Source organism: Bos indicus, chromosome 23 (assembly GCF_029378745.1).
Source record: "Bos indicus isolate NIAB-ARS_2022 breed Sahiwal x Tharparkar chromosome 23, NIAB-ARS_B.indTharparkar_mat_pri_1.0, whole genome shotgun sequence".
In the NCBI taxonomy this organism is placed as follows: domain Eukaryota; kingdom Metazoa; phylum Chordata; class Mammalia; order Artiodactyla; family Bovidae; genus Bos; species Bos indicus.
The window spans coordinates 12,556,360-12,580,243 of NC_091782.1; the positions used below are offsets into that span (position 1 = coordinate 12,556,360).

The window sequence follows — 23,884 nt, forward strand, 5'->3', positions numbered from 1 at the left end:
TTTAATACCTACCAAAGGGAGCTACGTGATCTTAAAAAATTTACAGTATAAACTCTGCACTTGAAGAGCTTATGGTCTCATTGGAGAAATATGAGTCCTTTCATGGCCAACACTCAGGTAATGCTTGCTGCTCTTAAAGATGATGCTATGAAGACAGTGAGTACTTAGATAACAGAAGAGCATGATTGTGGCAAAATACTAGTACATCAATTGCTGTGAGTTTAAAAATTATTGGCTGCAATGATCAGAGAGCTGCTGCTGCTGCTAAGTTGCTTCAGTCGTGGCCGACTCTGTGTGACCCCATAGACGGCAGCCCACCAGCCTCCCCCGTCCCTGGGATCCTCCAGGCAAGAACACTGGAGTGGGTTGCCATTTCCCTCTCCAATGCATGAAAGTGAAAAGTGAAAGTGAAGTCGCTCAGTCGTGTCCAACTCTTCTCAATCCCATGGACTGCAGCCTACCAGGCTCCTCCGTCCATGGGATTTTCTAGGCAAGAGTTCTGGAGTGGGGTGCCATCGCCTTCTCCGTCAGAGAGCTGCAAGAAGCCCAAATGACATTGTATTGGTTTGTAAAGACAGACTGAACTCGGGGTACATATGTAATTTGGGCTAAAGTATGTAATCTGTGTTGTCTTTACAGCCCTGCACAAGGAGATGGGCTCTTTGCCAATATAACTCCCATTCATAAGAGTGACTTCAGAGAAATTCTGATGAGTGCCAATGATAAGTTTGATTTTCATCTAGTGAGTGGGTGTCCCTCTAAATGTAGCATCACTGAACACAGAAACAAGCTTAACCTATCCGGGGAAAAGTAACACTATTTCTGTAAAGAGGATAGCACAACTCACTTGCTCTCTAAATTGAGCCCAAGATCAAACCGAGACATTCAAAGAAATGTTGACATACACTGAAGGCCAAGGCCATAAAAGATGGTTCTGTGTTTATGGTATAGTTTTCTAGTTCTGGCTGTGGTGAGCTGTCCATATTTGTTTTAGCAGAACCTAACCTAAAAAGAGAACTAAAACAGAGTTGGAAAAGAGGAAGTGTATGTTGAAAATGCAAGTTTCTCCAAATTATCAAGTGGATTTCATCCAATCATGTTAATGCATGTCTTCTTCGTCATTTGAATCTTGAACACCCTATGTGTTAACCACAGTGTAAGCTACTATTCCCAAACCATAAGCTTCAAGAGATGATTTGAATAGAGAATCTTCCTAGTTTCTTCTTCAATAAAGACTGAAATAAAATCTGTCATCTTTTTCATCTCTTTCACATTTTGCCTCTTGACGTCATGAGGTCCGACTGATTTTTCTCTCTGGCTTTCTGCTTTTCATTTATTTAAAGAAACTTTTACTCATTCACTTTCCAAGTATAGGGGAATACAGAGAACATCATACAAAGCATCTTTTGCCTGCGCCGTGCAGCATGCAGGATCTTAGTTCCCCAACCAAGGGTTGAACACATGCCCCTTGCGTTGAGAGAGCGCACACGCACACACACACACACACACACACACACACACAAACCCACTGGACCACCAGGGAAGTCCCCTATCTCTCCTATCTATTTGCATCTTACTCATCCTTCAAGATTTCACATCAAGTTCTATATCCTCCATGAGCCTTCCTTGACTTCTTCAGCCTCCTCTGAACCCTGCCCTTGTGGATGATATACCCTCAGTTAGAACTTAATCATAGCTTACCTTGTTAAATCCCTTAAACTCATCTTGTGTTCTTTGAAAAAGCAGTTTGGCATGATGGGGAGGGGATGGCTCTGCCACTTAGCTGTGGCAAATTACTTCTCTCTCTTTCTGTTTACTTACCTATAAGCCAGTGAAGATAGTAAAATTGCCTATGTCACAGGATTTATATAAGGATTCAAGTAAAGGATTCACTTTACATGAATTTTGCTTTGTTTTTTAAATATTTGCATTCTTAATAGGCTTGGTCATTTATTATAATTGCCTTTTTTTTTTTTTTTTGACACCACAGGGCATGCGGGAATCCTAGTTCCCTGACTGGGGGTCAAACCTATGCCCGCTGCATTGGAAGCATGGAGATTTAACCACTGGACCACCAGGGAAGGCCCCCAGCACATCTCTGATGCTCAATTTTGGTTGTTATCACAGTCTCTTTTCTGCCCCTCTCACTTGACCCACTGTCAGCCCTTAGCTTTTATGCTCAGTGGAAGAATGGTTTCTGCCCTCAGTATATTTATAATCTAATTATAGAGACTGCTGCTGCTGCTACTGCTAAGTCACTTCAGTCGTGGCCGACTGTGCGACCCCATAGACGGCAGCCCACCAGGCTCCCCCGTCCCTGGGATTCTCCAAGCAAGAACACTGGAGTGAGTTGCCCTTTCCTTCTCCAATGCATGAAAGTGAAAAGTGATAGTGAAGTCGCTCAGTCGTGTCCGACTCTTAGCAACCCCATGGACTGCAGCCTACCAGGCTCCTCCATCCATGGGATTCTCCAGGCAAGAGTACTGGAGTGGGGTGCCATTGCCTTCTCCGGTTATAGAGACTAAACAAAGGCAAAAAAATAAAGCTGTATATTATTAAATGATAAATGAGATATACAATAAACAAATGTTTCATTACCATCTTTTTAGTGTTTCAATGTTCCATGAAATCTTTTTGAGTGAATTTTTTTTCTTTTACTTAGGTGCACTTTGTGGCTTTTCCAAGTCGTGCATCAATAATTTTATTCTATCTTTTAGAAAATGACAGATAGTCCCCTCATCAGCTTTCATACATGTGAATTTTGTCTCTCTCTCTCTCACACACACAGCGCCTCTACTTTATCAGTTAAACATGCAGAGTTTTGGTGCCTTTGCCTGTTTTTGATCTGAAGCATACATTTTCCTCATCTTCTAATAAGGTATTTCTATAACAGTCTCCAGGCTTCCTGTAGCCTTTGTACATTCTAAGCTGCTCTTCTTTATTTTTACCTATCCAGTGATACCCAGGAACTATAAAATCTTTGTGTATAGCACATTCAATTAATTTTACTCAAACTCTCAGTACTAACTAAATGTGTAAAAATCAAAAATAAATCTAGGTTATTTTCATTTCTTTAAAAAAAACAAATGAATTGGGTAATGAATTTACATATACTTTACTGAATAACAAAAACCCTTTCTTTCTCCAACCTTGCTGAGAAAACTGGAAGCTGACTAAGGGAGATTTACAGACTTGAAACAAATGTCACAGCTTATCAATGACAAGAACCAGTTCTAACTTGACTTCATAGATTTCCCGACTGTTCTGCTGTTGGGACATTCTGGATTTCCTAGCTATCCACCACTACCACAAGCACTACAACTTAAAAAGGGATCTTCAGTCTTTTTATTTATTTTAAAATTTATTTTATTGAAGTGTAGTTGATTTACAATGCTGTGTTAATTTCCGTTGTACAGCAGAGCAGTTCAGTTATACATACATATATATATACATTCTTTCTCATATTCTTTTCCATCATGGTTTACCACAGGATATCAAATATAGTTCCCTGTGTTATACAGTAGGATCTTGTTGTTGATCCATTCTATATGTAATAGTTTGCGTATGCTAATCCCAAACTCGCAATCTATCTACTCCCCCCACAACCACAAGTCTGTCTGTGAATCTGTTTCTGTTCATAGATTCATTTGTGTCATATTGTAGATTCCACATGTAAGTGATATCATATGGTGTTTGTCTTTCTCTTTCTGACTTATTTCACTTGGTATGAGAATCTCTAGGTCCATCCGTGCTGCTGCAAATGGCGTCATTTCACTCTATTTTATGACTATTACAATATATTCTCTTTTATGGCATATCTTCTTTATCTCTTCATCTGTCAATGGACATTTAGGCTATTTCCATGTCTTGGCTATTTTATATAGTGCTGCTATGAACATAGGGATGCATGTATCTTTTTGTAGTATAGTTTTGTCCCTATGTATGTCCTGAAGTGGGATTGCTGGAGCATATAGCAACTCTATTTTTTGTTTTTTGAGGAACCTCTATACTGTTCTCCGTTGGAGAAGGCGATGGCACCCCACCCCAGTACTCTTGCCTGGAAAACCCCATGGACGGAGGAGCCTGGTAGGCTGCAGTCCATGGATCGCGAAGAATCGGACACGACTGAGCGACTTCACTATCACTTTTCACTTTCATGCATTGGAGAAGGAAATGGCAACTCACTCCAGTGTTCTTGCCTGGAGAATCCCAGGGACGGGGGAGCCTGGTGGGCTGCTGTCTATGAGGTCACACAGAGTCGGCCACAACTGAAGCGACTTAGCAGCAGCAGCAGCAGCAGCAGCATACTGTTCTCCATAGTGGCTGCACCAACTTACATTTCCAGCAACAGTGTAGGAGGGTTCCCTTTTATTCACACCCTCTCCAGCAGTTTTTACTTTTACACTTCTTAATGATGGCCATTCTGACTGGTGTAAGGTCATACCTCATGGTAGTTGTTTTTTTTTTTTTTGGCTGGGCTGGGTCTTCGTTGTTGTGAGTGCTTTCTCTAGTTGCAATGTGTGGGCTTCTCTTTGCAGTGACTTCTGTTGTAGCGCACAGGCTCTAGGCTCTCAGGCTTCAATTGTTGCAGCTTGAGGGCTCCAAAGCTCGGCTCAGTAGTTGTGGCATATGGGCTTAGTTGCTCCACGGCACTGGGATCTTCCCAAACCAGGGATCAAACCAGTGTCCCCTGCACTGGCAGGCAGATCTTAGCCGCTGGGCCACCTGGGAAGTCCTCGTTGTAGTTTTGATTTGCATTTCTCTAATAATTAGAGACGATGGGCAACATTGCATGTGCCTGTTGGCCATCAAGGTTTCAGTCTTTTTTTGGGGGGCAGGGGTGGCGCAGGCATGCCATGTACAGCTTTCAGGATCTTAGTTCCCTGACCAGGTATCAAAGCCGGGCTCCTGGTAGTGGAACCGCAGTCCTAACCACTGGACAGCCAAGGAATTCCCAGAGGCATCAGTCTTTTTAAATTTAGACTATTTCATGTCTTACGATTTGTAGGGAGTTTTCACATATATTCCACACATGTGAAATTTAAATTTTTCTAAATAATCTTACAACTGTTGAGATAATTGGAGACATTTTAAGGTATAGAAAGAAGTGTATTGCAGCTGACTTTCTCCCAAATTTTCCTCTTTGTTTTTATTTTGCCAAACAAGTAGTAAAATAAAAAATAATGATAAATTTTTTCAAAATTAAACTTTAAATTTTAAAAATTCAGTAATCCTTCTTTTTAGGAGAGAAATAAGAGATGCAGACCCAAATTATTTCTATTCAATTAATTGCAAATAATTTATAGAGAAAAACTGATAAGAGATCTAGTTATATAAGTGTATCAAAGTAGACCCAGCGGTACTTTAAAAGATAGTGAATAGGCCTCCCTTTCAAACCGCTTCTAAAGTGTGATTACAGAAATTGCTGTAGTCATTCTTTTGACCATACCTTGATTAAATCCAAATCAGGTAGAATATGGAAACCACCTAACGATTAATTTGGCTATTGTTCAAATAAACATAAAACAATTTTCCCCTTTCCCGAGAATTGTTAGCATAATTACGGCCTTCATTTTCTGATTCTTTGTTAGAATCTTTGAGACATCACAGGTGTGCTTGTTTTTATTATTACAACTACAGGTTGATGAATCAAAACATCAAATTCCCTACCTTTGAAGAGTAACTTTTAATGCAAAATATACTTGAATGTTTAATAATCATCTTTAAAAGCGGTTTTAAGTAAATAAAAGCTCTTTTCCAAGCAAGGTCCATGTTTTATAACTTCCAGCTGTGAAGTACCCATCATATGAAGCAGACATATGAGATGTTAATCACTCTAGCTAACGCTAATTTAAGATTGAACCCTACAAAGATCTAGAGAAAGTGAATTTGACTGAATGTATACAACTAGTTTGAATCATATTCTCTCCCAAGATGATTAAAATCTAACTAGCTAGCGTTTTATCCTTGAAACTTCCAAGGTGCAAGACCATCCCCAAATTCTTCCTTTTCATCATCGTTATAATCATAATCAGCATCATTGCCATCATAGCTAATATTTATTGGAAATTTACTTCGTGCCAGTCTACGAGCTTTATGTGTAGAATTTCACTTGCTCCTTACAACAGTCCTATGAGGGAGGTGCCATTATTTCCATTCAGAGTCTAAAGCAGTTTGAGGAACGATCAATCTGATTGATGAAAGGTTAAGCAACTTCATGAATGTCACATTAACTAGTAGGTGCCAGATCCCAGATCTGAAAGCAGGCTAACCCAGTTTAAAGATTGTTCCTAACCTTTATTTTACTTTGCCTAAGCCCACTTAATTCACTTAAATTTGGTATAAAATGACTTTAATCATGACCTTTTTGTTGGGACCCATTTTGGTTTTTCCCTTCATCAATGAATATTGGATAAAGTATTCATTCAAGGAATAGGAAGACAAGGTATAAATAACTGAAAAGTTAATAGATTAAAAAAAAAAACAAGAAACAAATACATGATTAAGTGGCATAGACAGTTTGCCTAGCAATCTGGGGTGGAACTATTTTGTGTCCTGAAGTCTGGAAAGACTTTAAATGAAAGTGTAGAGGGGGCATTCTCAGAACAAGTTGACTACCTCTACAAAGGCAGAAAGTCCAGCTCTACAAAGGCTGGACAAGTGGGAACAAGTGAGAATAGTCCAGTAGGGCTTATGAGAGGTGGGGGTCACATACATTGATTGATACTTGATGTCTTACTCAGTACCAAGGACAGTTTTAGAGCCCAACAAGAGGAAAATTTTGGATAGTCAGGAGTCGAATTTGTGTTCTCTTCTTTTCTTCTCTTAGCTGTTGTATGACCCTGTGTCATTTTATGTTTCATTTTCCTATCTGTAAAAAAGGAATAATTCTTGTTCCCTTGGGCTTTTTCCTAGTCATCAAAAATGAATGTTAGGCCACAGTACACAAAAGGAAAATATGTAATATTTCATAAGATAATAAAAGTTGTGAAATATCTGAGCATCTTTATATAACAGCATTGTAGAAAACTTTTAATGAAACATTTAAATTCATTAATGAGTGCAGCTATACAGATCCTCAGACCTCATTTTTTAAGTGGCAGAAACTTGAAAAAAAATAAACAGAGGATGTAGTTAGCTTTCAATTACTTACGAGGACCCGACAACTCAATTTAAGGATTACAAAGAATTTTAATTTACTCATTTCACACGTCGTTATCAACTCTACAAGAAGTTTAAAAGGACAAAGGATGAAAGTCGAATTGGTCAGTTTCCGTGTTATTTCCAAGGGGGCATGGAGCGGGGGTGAGGGGGGAATTTCCTTTGAGTCAAGACTGGGGGCAGCCAATAATTGCTATTATTGCCTGACTGGTAATAACAGGATGATGAGAAGGTGAATACAACGTGAAAACTCTGATTACATCTAGCGCGCCTTCCCACCCTCGCTTTTAGATAAGGCATTTTCCTCTCTCTCCCGCCCTCACAGAAGGGGCTGAGACAGCATCTGGCATCACAATACTAACATTTGTTTCGTGATTTCCTCTTTACTGGGCACTCTGACACACATCAGACTTCTTCGGCATCAGGATTCACTGGAACCTTTCTGCTTTTTTTAAAACATAAAAATCTGCCAGGGGATCTGGGGGCCGATCTTTTCACTGGCTGTGACAATCGCGATCTGGACCCCTCCCCCGAGCGAGCGGAGCTCTCCGGGTTTTATTCCAGGCCTGTGACACCTCCGTGAAGCCGCCGTTGTGACTCACATCTTGCAGATCCTGCGCCCCCAACATCCAAACCCCAGAGAATCCAGCCCGAGCCCACAGCGCGTGGTCAACCCGCCCAAGCCGACTTGGAGGTCTCGCGTCTGAGTCACACAGAAAGACCACCCTCGTCGGCACCCTCCCCCTGCCCCCCCCCCCCCCCCCCCCACACACACAGTCGCTCACACCCCGGCGCGCCGGCCGCCGGGCCTCGGGGCCTGACACACCAAAGGCTGTCTTCTCTGCGCAAGTTGTTATGCTCCAGCTCTTAGCCCTTGACCCAAAAACCCCGAGAAATGGAGAGCCGCAGAGCCGGCCTCGGGCGGCCTTTGATGGCTTTGTTATTGTTTGGGTTTGAATCGATACGCCCCTCCCCATCCTTCCTCCCTCGCGGCTCAACACCCGGCTCCCGCCTCCCCGCACGCCCCGCGCCCCTCCCCCTCCATTTTGGCGCCTTTTCCTTCCCGCCACGTCGTGGCGGCGTAGAGACCATTCTGACCGCGAGAGCCGGGGCGGGGCGTGGGCGGGGAGCGCGCCTCGTTATGCAGATGAGCCGGCCTCTGGTTGGCTGAAGGCGCGCCGGCGGGGGCGGGGCCGGGGCGCGGCGACGGAGCGCGAGCGGGGAGGCGGGGGGGTGCGGAGGGGAGTCGCCCTGTCCCGCCGCTCCCCAACCCCCTCTCCTCCCCCTGCCGGCCCGGCCGCCCGGCTTCCCCCGCCTAGGCCTCCCGGAGAGGCCCCGCCCCATCCCCGCCCGCCCGCGCGCCCCCTCCCCGCCGGCGCGCTCCGCCCCTTTTACTCCTGGCGGCAGGGCGAGCCGGGCGTCTGCTGCAGCGGCCGCGGTGGCGGAGGAGGCCGGAGAGGACTTGGCGGCTGCGGCGGTGGCGGGACCGGCAGCAGCAGCAGCAGCAGCAGCTACAGCTATACACTCCCTGTGCCGCAGCGCTGCCACACCAGCCCCTCGAGCCGCCCACCCTGCCGCCCGCGGCGCTGCCTGACCCTGCCGGCGTGTCCGTCAGCCGCCAGCCCCGGCAGCGCCCCCAGTCGTCCTCCGACTCGCCCTCGGCCTTCCGCGCCAGCCGCAGCCGCAGCCGCAACGCCACCCGCAGCCTCAGCCCCGGCCTTAGGCACAGCCGCCGGCGCAGCCCCAGCCCCTACTGCAGTAGCTCCTCCAGACACAGCCTCTTCGCCGACACCCTGGAGGTGGGGATGCTCTTGTCCAAAATCAACTCGCTTGCCCACCTGCGCGCCGCGCCCTGCAGCGACCTGCACGCCACCAAGCTGGCGCCGGGTAAGTGCCTCTCTCCCCCCAACCCTGGATGGAGGTGGGGGGCGGCTGGACCTCGAGGGTGGGAGCTGGGGGGCTCGCGGGCCGTCACTGAGTCTCTTGGGACTCCTTTCCTAGGCAAGGAGAAGGAGCCCCTGGAGTCGCAGTACCAGGTGGGCCCGCTCCTGGGCAGTGGCGGCTTCGGCTCGGTGTACTCAGGCATCCGTGTCGCCGACAACTTGCCGGTGAGTGGGTGCCTGGCTTGCGGGGAGGGCGAGCCGGCCGGGGCACGCCGGTGTGTTTTGCCCCCCGGCGAGGGAATGTCTAACAGAGACTCTATGGGGGGGCTTTCCAGGTGGCCATCAAGCACGTGGAGAAGGACCGGATTTCCGACTGGGGAGAGCTGGTGAGTATCCTGGAGGGAGCGACCCCCCGGGATGGGTGGAGTGGGGCACCCTGTGACCCGCCCCCGCCCTAACTGCAGCCCCCCTCGCCCCTCTGCAGCCTAATGGCACCCGAGTGCCCATGGAAGTGGTTCTGCTGAAGAAGGTGAGCTCGGGCTTCTCCGGCGTCATTAGGCTCCTGGACTGGTTCGAGAGGCCCGACAGTTTCGTCCTGATCCTGGAGAGGCCGGAGCCGGTGCAAGACCTCTTCGACTTTATCACGGAAAGGGGGGCTCTGCAGGAGGAGCTGGCCCGCAGCTTCTTCTGGCAGGTGCTGGAGGCGGTGCGACACTGCCACGACTGCGGGGTGCTTCACCGCGACATCAAGGACGAGAACATCCTTATCGACCTCAATCGCGGCGAGCTCAAGCTCATCGACTTCGGGTCGGGGGCGCTGCTCAAGGACACCGTCTACACGGACTTCGATGGTGAGTCAGGCCTGAGGGGGAGCTCCCCGGGAGGGGAACTGCCCAGGTGACTCGGTCTGGCCTGGAGGCCTCGGCAGGCTTCCCTCCCCGGCCCTTTGTAAAGGTCATCGGGCCGCCTGGCTCGATGCTAACAGGGGTGGGGCGAAGGAGGGCTTCCCAGGGTAGGAAAGCTGGGAATTTCGAGCCAGCTGAACCTGTAATGTCTCTGGCATGAATTTATTTTTTAAGTGAAATTCAGTGGGTTCCAAGCTTTCTCCATGAATAAGAGGTTGTGGGCAACCGGCCGTAGCCCAGATTTCTGAAGTCTGACCCAGTTTCCCCGCCAGTAGAAGGATGGGAGGGAGGGGGACAGGAGGAGGAGAGAGCGGGAGAGATGAAAATTGATTGCCGGTTTTGTCATTTTTGTTTTGATTTATAAGGGAGTTTTCGGTGAGGTAGTTTTTAGAGCTGCAGTGTGTGTGTGTGTGTGTTTTTCCCCTCCCCTTTGATCTAGGGACGAATAAGGAAGAGAAGAGTAGTTTCACTAAATAATTCATTTTGTTGGTTCTTGTTATTATTATTTTACTTTGGTGGTGATGTGGAGTGAGGGAGTCGGGAATGAATGTTGTGAAATAGGATCTCTTGCTGGTTTGAAAATTAGTTGGGTGTCTCCACAGAGAGGATGAAAACCTATCCTAGGGAGGGGCTTGGAGCGGGTTCTTTCAGAAAAGATGGAATGGAGAGCTCGGAGATCAAAGCAGAGGAGGGTGGGTCATCATCTGAGCGGCTTAACCTAACAAACGACAGCCTTTCAAAACTTGTGACTGGGGCTTGTGGTTTGTGTTTATTTGCCCTTGGAGGACGCTGGGTTGGGCTGTATTTTTTTTTGTATTTAACAGTTAATGGCTGGCCGGGTCCTCCCATGTTTTTTCCTTCCAGTCTTTGCTGCCCCCTGGTGAGCGCCAGCGGGATGGCCCCACATTTTTTTTTTTTTTTTACAACTCAAAGTTTGTAAACAGGAATCACGTGGTCTGAAGCCAGCCCAGCAGCGCAACCTCTCCGTGGATGGAGGAAGGGGTGTGGGTGTCTGCCCTTGCATTCAGAGGCCTCTTAAAGGGCACCCTGACTTAGGATATTGTGCAAGTGTCCTTGCCTGGATCATATCTGAGGTGGCACTCTAACCCGCTCCTGGGCAAGGACCTTTAATGCAATTTAAGGATAGTCTGTGGAGATACTTTCCTTGATTATGTATGTGTTCATCTCCTCCAGTTGTGGGTGGTCCTCCCACATCCAAGCCTGGTGCTTGGGTCTGTGGCTGGCCCTGTTTGTTTCTTGGAGCTGTTTGTTTATGGTCTGGGCTGATAGAGAAGTCCGTAATGCTTTGGGTTGGAGAGTTGCCATAAGCTGCTCAACCACTCCTGTTAGCCCTGGGGAGGGGGCGGATTGGAGTTCACTCAGCTGCTGACAGAAGTAGGGTGGTGCCTTTTTTTTTTTTTTTTTTTAAGTTACTCAGCATACCTCTCAGTTGCTTTGAGTTTTATTTTTGCTAAAAGCATGTTTTCCTTCTTATTCCCCTGACGCCCAGGGACCCGAGTGTATAGTCCTCCAGAGTGGATCCGCTATCATCGCTACCATGGCAGGTCGGCAGCCGTCTGGTCTCTGGGGATCCTGCTGTATGACATGGTGTGCGGAGATATTCCCTTTGAGCACGATGAGGAGATTGTCAGGGGCCAAGTTTTCTTCAGGCAGCGGGTCTCCTCAGGTAACTTCTGGGAAGCCCCTTATTGAGGAGAGGCTGGAATCACGAGGCTGATAGTCCCCGACGAGCTTGGAGAGCTTTACTCCCCAGGAGAGGCTGTGACCCTTGGTTTAGCAGGATTCTTGGCCAGTGATTCATGCTAGAGAGCCAGTCTGCAGGAATCAAATGATGTGCATTTGTGGGTGTTTTTGCACCTGTGAGAATATTAGGAAGAAAAAGATCATTTAGTATCACTGAAAGATTTTTTTCGTTTGTTTTTGAGTATCCAAAAATCCTGATCCCTTAACTCCTGGCTGTTTTGCCTGGGAGTAAAAAGTTGAGGGCTCTTTGAGCCTTCTCCCTTAAGGCAGGCCAGGCCCTCTAAATACTGCAGTTCCAGTGACCTCATCGTGGGTGGTGTTCATATTCATAAGTCGGTAGGTGAATTGAATCACCTCATCATGCTTAGTGATGGCTCATCAAAATCCCTTGTCATCATCCTTCCTATTTTTGGTAAGTGGGCGTCGTGGGAAAGGTCTTGAAGTTTGAAAACCACAGGTTTAAGAGGGGAGCTTTTTTTTTTTTTTTTTTTTTGCTGAAAGCAAACTGGAGGATCTAGATGTTAGTTAATACCTTCTCATTGAAGAAGCAGCCTTCTAGAAAGGGCCCGGTCTCTCGATTGGATCCCTGACCTGTGGGCCCCTGGGAAGCAAGGTGGGAAGACCTTTACATTGCAAAAGCAAGTTGAGTCATTCTAAGCCCTTTCTTTCTCCAGAGTGTCAACATCTCATTAGATGGTGCTTGGCCTTGAGACCATCAGATCGGCCAACCTTCGAAGAAATCCAGAACCATCCGTGGATGCAAGACGTCCTCCTGCCCCAGGAAACTGCTGAGATCCATCTCCACAGCCTGTCGCCAGGGCCCAGCAAATAGCTTCTCCCACAGGTTTTTCCCTCCCTGTCAGATGCTCAAAGGAGGGGAAGTGTCTTGTCTCCAGCTTCCCAAGTACCAGTGACACTTAATCTCCAAGCAGGACAGTGCTTGATACAGGAGCAACATATACAACTCATTCCAGACCCCAGGCTCCTGGAGGCTGCCTCCCAAAAAGGAGGAAGAGGCTCCACTCCAGGCGTCCTAGGCCTCCACTCCTCCCATAGAAGCTCTCCTTCTCACTGATGTCCAGCATCGCTGGGCTCTGCAAAATCCCAGGGGTGGGCGGCGGTGGGGGTGGGAGTAGGTCAGGATCCTGCCATGGAACTGTTCCCTTCATCAAGAGTTCTGCTGAATGCCCTGACGGGTCGGGCGGGGGCGGGGGCGCGCGGGTTGGGGTGGGTTAGGATTAGCACCATTTTAAGTCCCTGTCACCTCTTCCGACTTTCTGAGTGCCTTCTGTGGGGACTCCGGCTGTGCTGGGAGAAATACTTGAACTTGCCTCTTTTACCTGCTGCTTCTCCAAAAATCTGCCTGGGTTTGGTTCCCTCTCTTTCTCCCTTCCCCCTTTCCCCCCATCCTTCATGTGAAAGGTGCCATGGAAGAGGCTACAGGGCCAAACGCTGAGCCACCTGCCCTTTTTCCACCTTTAGTAAAACTCCCAAGTGAACTGGTCTTCCTTTTTGGTTTTTACTTAACTGTTTCTAAGCCAAGACCTCACACACATACACACACACACACACACACACACACACACATACACACACACAAATGCACAAACAATGCAAATCAACAGAAAAACTGTAAATGTGTGTACAGTTGGCATGGTAGTGTACAAAAGGATTGTAGTTGATCTAATTCTTTTTTAATTTTGCCTTTTAAGTTATTTTACCTATTTTGTTTTGGGTTTTTTTTTTTCCTTGGAAAGATGATGCGCGTTCTAACCTGGAGGTCAATGTTATGTATTTATTTATTTATTTATTTGGTTCCCTTCCTGCTCCAAGCTTCCACGGCTGCTGCCATAGTTTCTTTTCTCTCCTTTCCTCCTCTGACTTGGGGACCTTTTGGGGAGGGCTGCGATGCTTGCTCTGTTGGTTTGTAGGGTGACGGGACTCAGGCGGGATAGCTGCCGCAGCTCCCTGACTGCTGCGGGGGGGCCCCCTCGCCGGCTTCCCCAAGTGGGCGTGGGGTCCGGGGGGTGATGGGGGAGGGGCGTTGCTGACTTGTGTATATAGGATAGATATATGAAAAGCAGTTCTGGATGGTGTGCCTTCCGGATCCTCTCTGGGGCTGTGTTCTGAGCAGCATGTAGCCTGCTGGTTTTATCTGAGTGAAATACTGTACAGGGGAATAAAGAGATCTTATTTTTTTTTTTTTTTTATACTTGGCGTTTTTTGAATAAAATACTTTTTGTCTTAAGTTGTGGCTTAAGTGTTATCCATACAGAGGCATGCTAATGTGCCAAGTGCCAAAATCTACCCTGGGAAGGAAAGGGGGAGTGGTCTCTCTGAATCTGATTGCTTGCCATAGGGCTTCTGGGATACACACTTTTCTGAAATGAATGTATGGCCAAAGAGTAGATGGGCCAGTTCTTGTGTGGACGAGATTTGGCTGCAGGGGCCCAGTGAAATCCCAACCTCTGTTCCCAGTATGAATTATATTAGGGCTGGGCTAAACCAGCACTAGTCAGATTTCATGAAAGGCCACTGGAAGTTCCATAGGCATGGAACAGTAGAGCATTTGCTGGAAAGTTCCACTGGACAAGGAGACCTAGAGATGCCAAAATCTTGCTAAGCTACCAGTTGAGGCTGTTTGCGATTATCTCTCCCACTAGTAAGACATTTTGAGCATGTGCCTTTGATACATGTTGAGTTTACTGGAATACTATATACTTGTGCTATTTCTAAGTTCTGATTCAAGTTCCCTTCACCTTTGGTGTGGGGTTTAGTCATTGACAACAATCAATAAACAAGAGTTTTCCTCCAGTAGTTGCTCAGTCGTGTCCCAACTCTGCGACCCCAAGGACTGTAGCCTGCCAGGCTCCAATGCCTATGGAATTCTCCAGGCAGGGATATTGGAGTGGGTAGCTGTTCCCTTCAGGGAATCTTCCTGACCCAGGGATCAAACCCATATTTCATGTCTCCCGCATTGGCAGGCAGATTAGCATCTGAGCCACCAGGGAAGCCCATTCCTTTCCAATGTGCTTCACAAAAAGTTTTGTAATGAGATGGTTTGATCCCTGGGCTGGGAACCTAAGCTTGCGTGCTCTAAAGCCCCTGTGCTGCAACGAAGACCCAGCACAGCCAAAAAAAAAAAAAATGCTTATAATGGGAGTGGCTGAAATGTTAGCTCTGCCATTTTCTTACTGCTTATGCTGGGATAATTAGCATTTTCAGTCCAAGGCTTGTTTGCAGGGATCTGTTTAAGCCCCGTGTTCATTATGTGAGAGTTTAAATGGTAGAATCCACGAATGCACTTGGTGCACGTGGCCCGACTCCCATCTGATGCGCTAAAAGTACACTGCAGTACCACTGTCCGTGTGTGTATCAAGTATTTGTAAAATACTGGTTTCTCGTTTCTTTAGAAGCCATCAGTAGCAGACTTCCCCTTGGGTCATCCTGCTCCCTACCGCCGGTGCATACACACACCCTCTGACCACTGGCCCAGATGCTGTCTTGTCAGGCTGAGGGTCCAGGCTGCAAATACCGCTACTCATGTCTACCCTTAAGCTTGGACTGGATCCCAAATCCTGGCTCAGCCCCCATGTGGCCATCAGAGAGGAAGGAAGGATTTCTTGGTTCTAGGGAGCTAATTTTGTCAGGTCCCCTTTTCTCTATGCCCCCTGCTCCCCCCCCTGCCCCCATCCACACCAAACACACGCAGAAACTCCAATCTCTTGGAGCATGGGGGTTGCATACCTCATCCTTTCCAGTAAAGCTGACACTTGGCCTAAAAGTTACTCCAAACTTCTAACGAAATCAAAGCCCCACCCTTTTTTCCCTTGAAGTTTCTGGCAGTTTCCCCATCCTCTATGGAGACTGCCAGGGATGATGATAGGAGATAGTGTCTCTTTGAAGAAAAGTACAAGAGAGTAGGTGCAAGATATTAGGGGTTGTATAGGAAGGATGAAAGATCAGTCTCTTTTCAGAGAAGTTTAAAATGTAGTGTGGAGAGGGGATCGGGTGTAGCCCCAGGAATATAGAGGGGAGCAATGGTTAAAGCTGACTTGGAAGTCAACCCTGAATGTTGATACTACCACCATTTCTTACTGGATGCCTCAGGGCCTTTTTACACCCTCTGAGACTAATCTCTGAATACAGTAGAGATATTCTTTGATTGGATTATTAAAATCCAATTAAAGGGTGTATGTACATGCAAAGAAATATTACCTCCTGATTAAGAATGCTTCTATATTTAAAGTACTAAGGAAGTGTGAAAATATTAGTCACCTAGTCTGACTCTTTGTGACCCCCAAGGACTGGAGCCCACCAGGTTCCACTGTCCATGGAATTCTCCAGGCAAGAATGCTGGAGTGGGTAACCATTTCCTTCTCCAGGAGATCTTCCCGACCCAGGGATCGAACCCGGGTCTCCCACATTGCAGGCAGATTCTTTACTGTTTGAGCCACCAGAGAAGCCCACTAAGAAGTACATGGTAATAAATTCCCAGTCAAGATGGTGGTTCTTTTCTCTGGGGTAGAGATAGGGTGATTGTAACTTGGGGAGGGGTATCTGCATGGGGGTCTTCAACTGTTTGGGCAATGCTTTATTTCATAAACCAGATGATGAAAAAGTATTTGCACTCCTCATGGCTTGCAGGATCTTAGTTCCCTGACCAGGAATCTAATCTGTGCCCCCTGAAGGAGTCTTGGAGTCTTGACCACTGGGCCACCAGAGAAGTCCCGGCATTATATTTAAAATTTTTTGGTTTGCCTTAAATGTTTCATAATAAAATTTTAAAAGTAATGAAATAAATGTGTTCTTACCCCGAAGGTGGCAGCAGATGGAATTATTACTGCCCTTGGCTGGACTTTGAAGAATGAGCCTCAGTTTGTTCACTTGTAAAGTGAGACACAGAACATACAGGTAACAAAGAAATCCAGAGGGGTTAATGTTTTTTCCCCATTAGACCAGGTGTGGTGAGCCACAGCTTGCAAGTCTGCCCCACTACCTGGTTTTATATGGCCTGTAAGCTAAGACTGGGTTTTACATTTCTGAAAGGCTAAAAAAAGACTGAATGAGGAATAATATTTCATAACAGGTAAAGATTATGTGAAATTCAATTGTTAGCATTAATGAATAAAGCTCATCCATTTACAAATTGTCTATGACTCTGTTCATGGCAAAGCTGAGTCGTCGTGGCAAAGACCTTATGGCCAGCAAAGCCAAAAATATTTACTATCTGGCCCTTTACAGAAGAAAGTTTGCAAACTCCTGCCCTAGACCATGGTCTCATTGATTCATCTGCATCCTTCATAACACTTAGCAACAATAGCTAACACTCATTCAGTACCTACTAAGTGCCCCAGCTCTGTCTTGCATGTTTTGCATGTCTTAGTCTTACAACAACTTTGCAAGAGTGAGATGTTATTATTCATCCCCATTTTGCAGATGGGGAAAACTGAGGTGTAGGCTTCTAAGTATAGTATCAAAAATTGCATACCTAAGAAGTGGCTACGTTAGAATTTGGACCCAGGTGGTTGATGCTCACTATCACTCTGCTGCTACTTAATAAGTGTTTGTGTGGATTAGTCCTCTCAAGTTTCCTTCAGGGCCCAGAATCTGAATGGAGGTCAGGGCAGTTCTTGCTCAGACTCCAGAAAGTCAGGTAAGCAGTTCTGGTTCTATGGAAATATTCATTATTGGCTCTTGTGAGTTACCCTTCACTTGGGCCTGAGTGGGGAGGAAGAGTTGGAGGCGGTAAAGGGAAGAGAGAGGGGATGGGGCGGGGTGGTGAGGGGGTGGGGCAGGGGCACATTTCTTGTAAATGTTACTCAGCTCCCTCAACTGCTCTGCTGGTTCTTGGAAACCCTTACCACAAAGGACCCATCGAGAACAGTGTTAAAGCAGATATGGCCTCATCCCCCAGTTCATTTCCTGCCCAGCCTTGCGCTAGTAACCCCGATTGCCAAGAACAAGGTTGCAGTGACCCCTCAGCATTGCTGTGGGAGGAAGTACAAAAATAAGCAGAACTAGGGTCAAGCTGAGAAGACAGTCTTTATTTTTATTTACTGTAACAGGACATCCGATGTACAGAATTAGATTAATCTTAATCCTTGGTTCATGATATATTCTCATCATTGGTCCAAGCATGACCTGTTATTAATATTATATTGAGTGCTGCAGTCCATGGGGTCGCAAAGAGTCAGACACGACTGAGCGACTGATCTGAACTGATGTTGGGTGATGAATCCAGCTTGCAGTTCAAGAAGCAGACATTCACAATGACACTCATCTATCTACACGATCCTTTCTTAGTCCCGTCCTTTCTTCTGCCACATGTAACATGCTGTCCTGAATTTTGTTTAGCATTTTTTTACATTTCTTAGATTTTTTTTTTTTTTTAAAGAACAGGCATTTTATTTATTTATTTTATTTTTGGCTGCGCTGGGTCGTCATTGCGGGGCATAGGCTTTCTCTGGTTTCTGTGAGCAGGGGGCTACTCTGTAGTTGCTGTGAGTGGGCTTCTCATTGTGGTGGCTTCTCTTGTTGCAAAGTACAGGTTCTAGAGCACACGGGCTTAGTTTCCCCGTGGCATGTGGAATCTTCCTAGGGAATGACCTCATGTCCCCTGCATCAGCAGGTGGATTCTTCACCACTGAGCCACCAGGGAAGTCCTTAAAAAAAAGTTTTTATTTTATAGGCATATGTTCCTAAATTATGTAGTGTTTCGTTTCTGTTGTTCTTGAATGTTGACTATCAGGCATGTATGTAGTGATCTGCCACTTGCTCTTTTTACTCAATATTATGAAGATTCATGGATATTGTAGTGCGTGGTTCATTTTCACTCTGGAATATTCCATCAGATGGACAGGCATTTGGGTTGTGGTCATTGGAGGCCAGTCTTTAGGGCCCCCCTGGGTTAAATCATTTAGGAGGTCAGAACATACAGCCAGGTATAGCCTTGCCCAGTTCTCCCACAGGGGAGAGCCAGGGACCATGGGGCCATTCCAGGTTTATCCACAGAGCACCTACTGTCCCCCTGGTACCATGCTGTAAACACTGAGAACTCCTCCTTTTTCATGCATGGGTGGACTGAAGCAGGTTTTTCTCAGGGTTTAACATGAATGCCGGTTAATAGTCAAGTGTCACAGCAAAGCAAAGATCTGATGTTGCGTGGATGCCAGAGATCTATGGATCTGGCAGCTACTGGTGTGGCTGTTGTGTTCGTGGAGTGGTGTGGTGTAGGGATAATGAGGTGGTGAGGTGTGTGTGCATGTGCTAGTGTGTGTGTCTTCGGTGTATGGGGTGAAGCATGGTGGTGTAGATATGTTCATGTGTGTGTGCTGGTGTGAGTGTACAGTATAGTGTGTGGAGGTGTGGGTGTTGGGTATTCGTAGGTATGTGCTGTACCTCAGTACCTACACACTTGTTCTTGGAGTTATTACCTGCTTCCTTATCTGGACTACAGAGTCAGATTTCTTCACCCCGTGGCCAGGCCGCCTCCTCCTCCTCCTCCCTTTGCCCTGGTTCTCTCTCTCCTCTGCTCCCATCCCCTTCTCTCACCTCTCTTCATCTCTTATCTTCTGCTCCATCTCCAACTCAGATCCCTCCTCCCAGAACCACCCACCCAATTCTCTTCCCAGCTCCTCCTCCAGATGGCCAATCCCAATATACCTTTGAGATCTCATCCTTGTTTAACCTCCTTGCAATCTACATAAAACTGTTGGCCGCTGCCCTGATTTCGTAACCCCTGGTTTGCCTTGAACTCCTCTGTCGATTGGGGTCCCGTGTCCTCTCCCTCTCCTTGCCCTTTAAACTTGGGTGTTCTTTCCTGTCCTCACCCTGGAGCACTGTCTGTGTTGGCCAGGATCCTGGCAGGAAACAGATGGCACACTCAGATTGGGTAATGCAGGGCAAGTGTGAAAAAAGAGCTATTTACAAAGGTGTGGGGCAGGTGCTGGGAAACCACACGGGGCAGTCCTGTGCCCTGGGGCTGGCAGCAGTGGGCACACTTCCTCACTCGGGCCTGAGGGCTGGAGGAGAAGCCAGCCTGATAAGAGCTGAACCTCCATTTGGGAGAAACAGTCAGCCTGTGTTAGCCCTGTATGGAGGGAGCCAAAGGAAGAAATACCCCTGCTTCTCTCTTCCCATCCTCTGATCTCCTACCAGGGCCTCCCGTAGACTGAACCCAGTTGAAAGCCAGAAGACAGGGAGTCTGATGTGATATAGTTCACATAGGTCAACTTTTCTAGGCATGAAACAAACTTGAAAAGGGCAGGGAGTGGCTCTGGAGGCCGAGGGAAGACGCCCAGCGTGATTTCTGCTCCATTGTACCTCCTCACCCAGCTTTACGCACCGTCTTCTCCATGGTGATACCCACCATTTCAGCATAAACCTTTTTCCTGAGTTTAGGCATTGGGATCAATAGCTGCCTGGACACCACTGTCCAGGGGCTCCCAGGAAACCAGCAACGGAATACCACTGTGTGGAAAATGATGGAGAGCTTCCCCAGCCCTTAATCCCACCCTGCCACTGCTCGCTTCATCAGACACAGATGCCCACGTATTTTCGAAGTGAAAAGATATTTTTTTGCTTATAAAAATGATGCATTCTTTTTAGTAAAAGTAATGGTATAAAATGAATTAAAGTTTTATGATGTAATTCTACCACCCAGAGAGAAATATTTTTAGCACATCCATATTTATATATATACACATGTGATCTATATATAAATTTATAGAACAGAGCTCATATTTTTGGTAGCCTGTTTTTCTCCTACTTAACAATTACTATTGAAATGCTTCCATTTCAAGAACTGGGCAAACATAAGCATTTTGATATGGCCATAGTATGGATGTGCTTTATTAATTTTGGTAATTTCTAATTTTCCACCATTATATATGAAATATTCTGTTACTAGATATGGCTTTGGGCAGAGATGAATCGTTGCCTGTGTCAACATCTACTTTTTCTTCCTTAGTAATAGGACCTTTGATTTTTAGCTAGTCATTTGGCCTTCTTTTGGGGCTTCCCTTGTGACTCAGTGGTAAAGAACCTGTCTGCCAATGCAGGAGGTGTGGGTTTGATCCCTGGGTCAGGAAGATCCCCTGGAGAAGGAAAGGGAAATCCCATGAACAGAGGAGCCTGGCGGACTACAGTCCATGGCATCACAAAAGAGTCAGACACCACTTAACTGACTAACTAGCAACAACAGGATGGTCTTTAAGAATAAAGACTAAATCTCTCAGGTTCTCTTGCAGCTAGCTGTGGACACATGACAAAGTTATGCCCAGTGAAAAGGAAGCAAAAGTGTCTGGGAGCAGATTCCAAGGAAATTCCTTGAAAGGTATCTGGCGTGCACCCTCTCCCTTTGGAAGGAAGAAGGAGGTACCCTTATGAGAAGAGGCGGTACTGGTGGGGTGGGGTCATGCTGAGTAAGTAAAAGTAAAAAGCTCCCCCAGGTCACTCCATTCATCCAAGCTCTCTCATTATCATTTATTTTATGGCAAGCTTATACTATTTCACCAGAAAAATGTATTTTCCTTAAGATAGTGATTTGAAAAAAATTGTTTATTTATTCATTTTTGGCCACACTGGGTCTTCACTGCTGCGCACAGGCTTTCCCTAGTTGCGGCGAGCGGGGCGTGGTCTCTAGCTGTGGTATGTGGGCTTCTCACTGCGGTGGGTTCTCTTGTTGCAGAGCACAGGCTCAGTAGTTGTGGCACACAGGCTTAGTTGCCTTGTGGCATCTAAAACCTTCCTGGACCAGGGACTTCCTGGACATCCTGAAAAGATGTCTCCTGCATTGGTAGGCAGATTCTTAGCCACTGGACCACGAGGCAAGTCAAAGATAGTGATTTGTTTAAAACCTGTTTGGTCTTTAAGTATACTTGCTTTTGTTTGTTTAGTTTTATTATTGTTTGTTTGTATTTTGGCCACACCATGCGGCGTGTGGAATCTTAGTCCCCCCACCTGTGCCCCCTGCATGGGAAGAGCAGAGTCTTACTCACTGGACCACCGGGGAAGTTCTAAATGTACTTCCACGACGAGAGTCTGCCCTCTCACGCTCCTTATGACACATCTCTCCACTTTTATAAGTCAGTTGAAAAGTGAAATTTGATACCAAGCCAAGTCACATTTATTTACATGAATCCATGGGGGAAATTATATGGTAATATGAATAGTCTAAAATTAAAAGTAAAGTGCGTATTTGGCTCTGAAATGTGTGTCTTAATCTAACACATTTTCATTGATGGAGAGAGGAAGGGAATGAATGTTATTTTTAAAACCAACTGTATCGAGGGATCATTTACATATACTAACTAGCACCTATTTTAGTGCACGGTTTGATGTGTTTCGACAAATGTGCATGCCCGTGTAACCACTACCACAATCAAGACAGAATGTTTCCACCCCCCCAAAACTTTCCTTGGCCTTTTGCAGTTGATGACCCATCCCACCCTCACCGGCCCCAGGCAACCACGATCTAATTTCTGTCACTCTAGATTAGTTTTGCCTGTTCTAGAATTTCATTTCAGTGGTGTCATACAGATATCATTTGTGACAATGACCATTTATTGGATGTCTAGCATGTGACAGACATTTTATTAGCATAGAATCATTTCCCTTTTAGAGTTAAGAAAACCAAAACTTAGAAGTTAAATAATTTAACAAGGTCCCATGGCTAGTATAGTTAGCCCTTGGAATGGGGGTGGGGGATTAGATCCAGGACACCCCTCAGATACCAAAATTCACAGATGTTCAAGTCCCTTAGATAAAACAGCATAGTGTTTGTACCTAACCTACTCATATTTTCCCATATACTTTTAATCATCTCTAGATTACTTATAATACTTCAGTCAGTTGGTTTAGTCGATTAGTCCTGTCCAACTCTTTTCGACCCCATGAACTGCAGCACGCCAGGCTTCCCTGTCCGTCACCAACTCCCGAAGCTTGCTCAAACTCATGTCCATCGAGTCAGTGATGCCATCCTACTATCTTATCCTCTGTTGTCCCCTTCTCTTCCTGCCTTCAATCTTTCCCAGCATCAGGGTCTCTTCCAAGGAGTCAGTTCCTCGCATCATGTGGCCAAAGTATTGGAGTTTCAGCTTCTGCATCAGTCCTTCCAAAGAATATTCAGGACTGATTTCTTTTAGGACTGACTGGTTTGATCTCCTTGCTGTCCAAGGGACTTTCAAGAGTCTTCTCTAACATCACAGTTTAAAAGAATCAATTCTTTGGCACTCAGTTTTACAGTCCAACTCTCACATCCATACATGACTACTGGAAAAACCATAGCTTTGGCTCCACAGACCTTTGTCAGCAAAGTAATGTCTCTGCTTTTTAATATGCTGTTTAGGTTGGTCATAACTTTTCTTCCAAGGAGCAAGTGTCTTTTAATTTCATGGCTGCAGTCACCATCTGCAGTGATTTTGGAGCCCAAGAAAATAAAGTCTGTCACTGTTTCCATTGTTTCCCCATCTATTTGCCATGAGGTGACAGGACTGGATGCCATGATCTTCGTTTTTTGAATGTTGAGTTTTAAGCCAGTTTTTTCACTCTCCTCTTTGACTTTCATCAAGTGGCTCTTTAGTTCCTCTTCACTTTCTTCCATAAGGGTGGTCATCTGTGTATCTGAGGTTATTGATATTTCTCCTGGCAATCTTGATTGCAGTTTGCCCTTCATCCAGCCTGGCATTTTGCATGATGTACTCTTCATATAAGTTAAATAAGCAAGGCGACATACTCCGTTCCCAATTTGGAACTAGTCTGTTGTACTTATAATATTTAATATGATGCAAATTCTGTGTAAATAGTTGTAAATACAGTGTGCGTGTGTTAGTTGCTCAGTTGTGTCCAACTCTTTGCAACCCCATGGATTGCAGCCCACCAGGCTTCTCTGTCTATGAAATTCTCCAGACAAGAACACTGGAATGGGTTGCCATTCCCTTCTCTAGGGAATCTTCCTGACCCTGCAGGGATCGAACCTGCATCTCATTATGGCTCCTGCATTGGCAGGCAGGTTTTTTACCACTAATGCTACCTGGGAAGCCCAAATACAGTGTGAATGCTATATGAATAGTTGCCAGTGTGGGTGATTCAAGATTTGCTTTTTTGGAAATCTATGTAATTTCTTTTTTTCGGAATATTTTCTTCTTCTTCTTTTTTTAATATTTATTT

The 23,884-nt window shown here is 46.0% G+C and overlaps 1 protein-coding gene across 2 annotated transcripts; it reads left to right on the plus strand.

Moving 5' to 3' along the window:
- Nucleotides 1–8,549: 8,549 nt before the first annotated feature.
- PIM1 (Pim-1 proto-oncogene, serine/threonine kinase) lies at nt 8,550–13,961 on the plus strand. 2 transcript variants are annotated; one of them, XM_019986266.2, is made up of 6 exons: nt 8,550–9,048; nt 9,163–9,269; nt 9,380–9,430; nt 9,529–9,895; nt 11,460–11,636; nt 12,388–13,961. In XM_019986266.2, the coding sequence occupies exons 1-6, from the start codon at nt 8,967–8,969 to the stop codon at nt 12,543–12,545; spliced, it is 942 nt and encodes a 313-aa protein (XP_019841825.1). In that variant the 5' UTR covers nt 8,550–8,966; the 3' UTR covers nt 12,546–13,961. The 2 variants fall into 2 exon arrangements, with proteins under 2 accessions (XP_019841825.1, XP_070633998.1); XM_070777897.1 differs by lacking the exon at nt 11,460–11,636 and having other exon boundaries at nt 8,787–9,048.
- Nucleotides 13,962–23,884: the final 9,923 nt, after the last annotated feature.

Bases quoted from the DNA above. Each gene is read 5' to 3' on its own strand.
- PIM1 (XM_019986266.2), top strand. From the start codon at position 8,967: ATGCTCTTGTCCAAAATCAACTCGCTTGCCCACCTGCGCGCCGCGCCC. The intron at 9,431-9,528 runs GTGAGTATCCTG...GCCCCTCTGCAG, and splicing joins TTTCCGACTGGGGAGAGCTG to CCTAATGGCACCCGAGTGCC. The intron at 9,896-11,459 runs GTGAGTCAGGCC...CCTGACGCCCAG, and splicing joins CGTCTACACGGACTTCGATG to GGACCCGAGTGTATAGTCCT.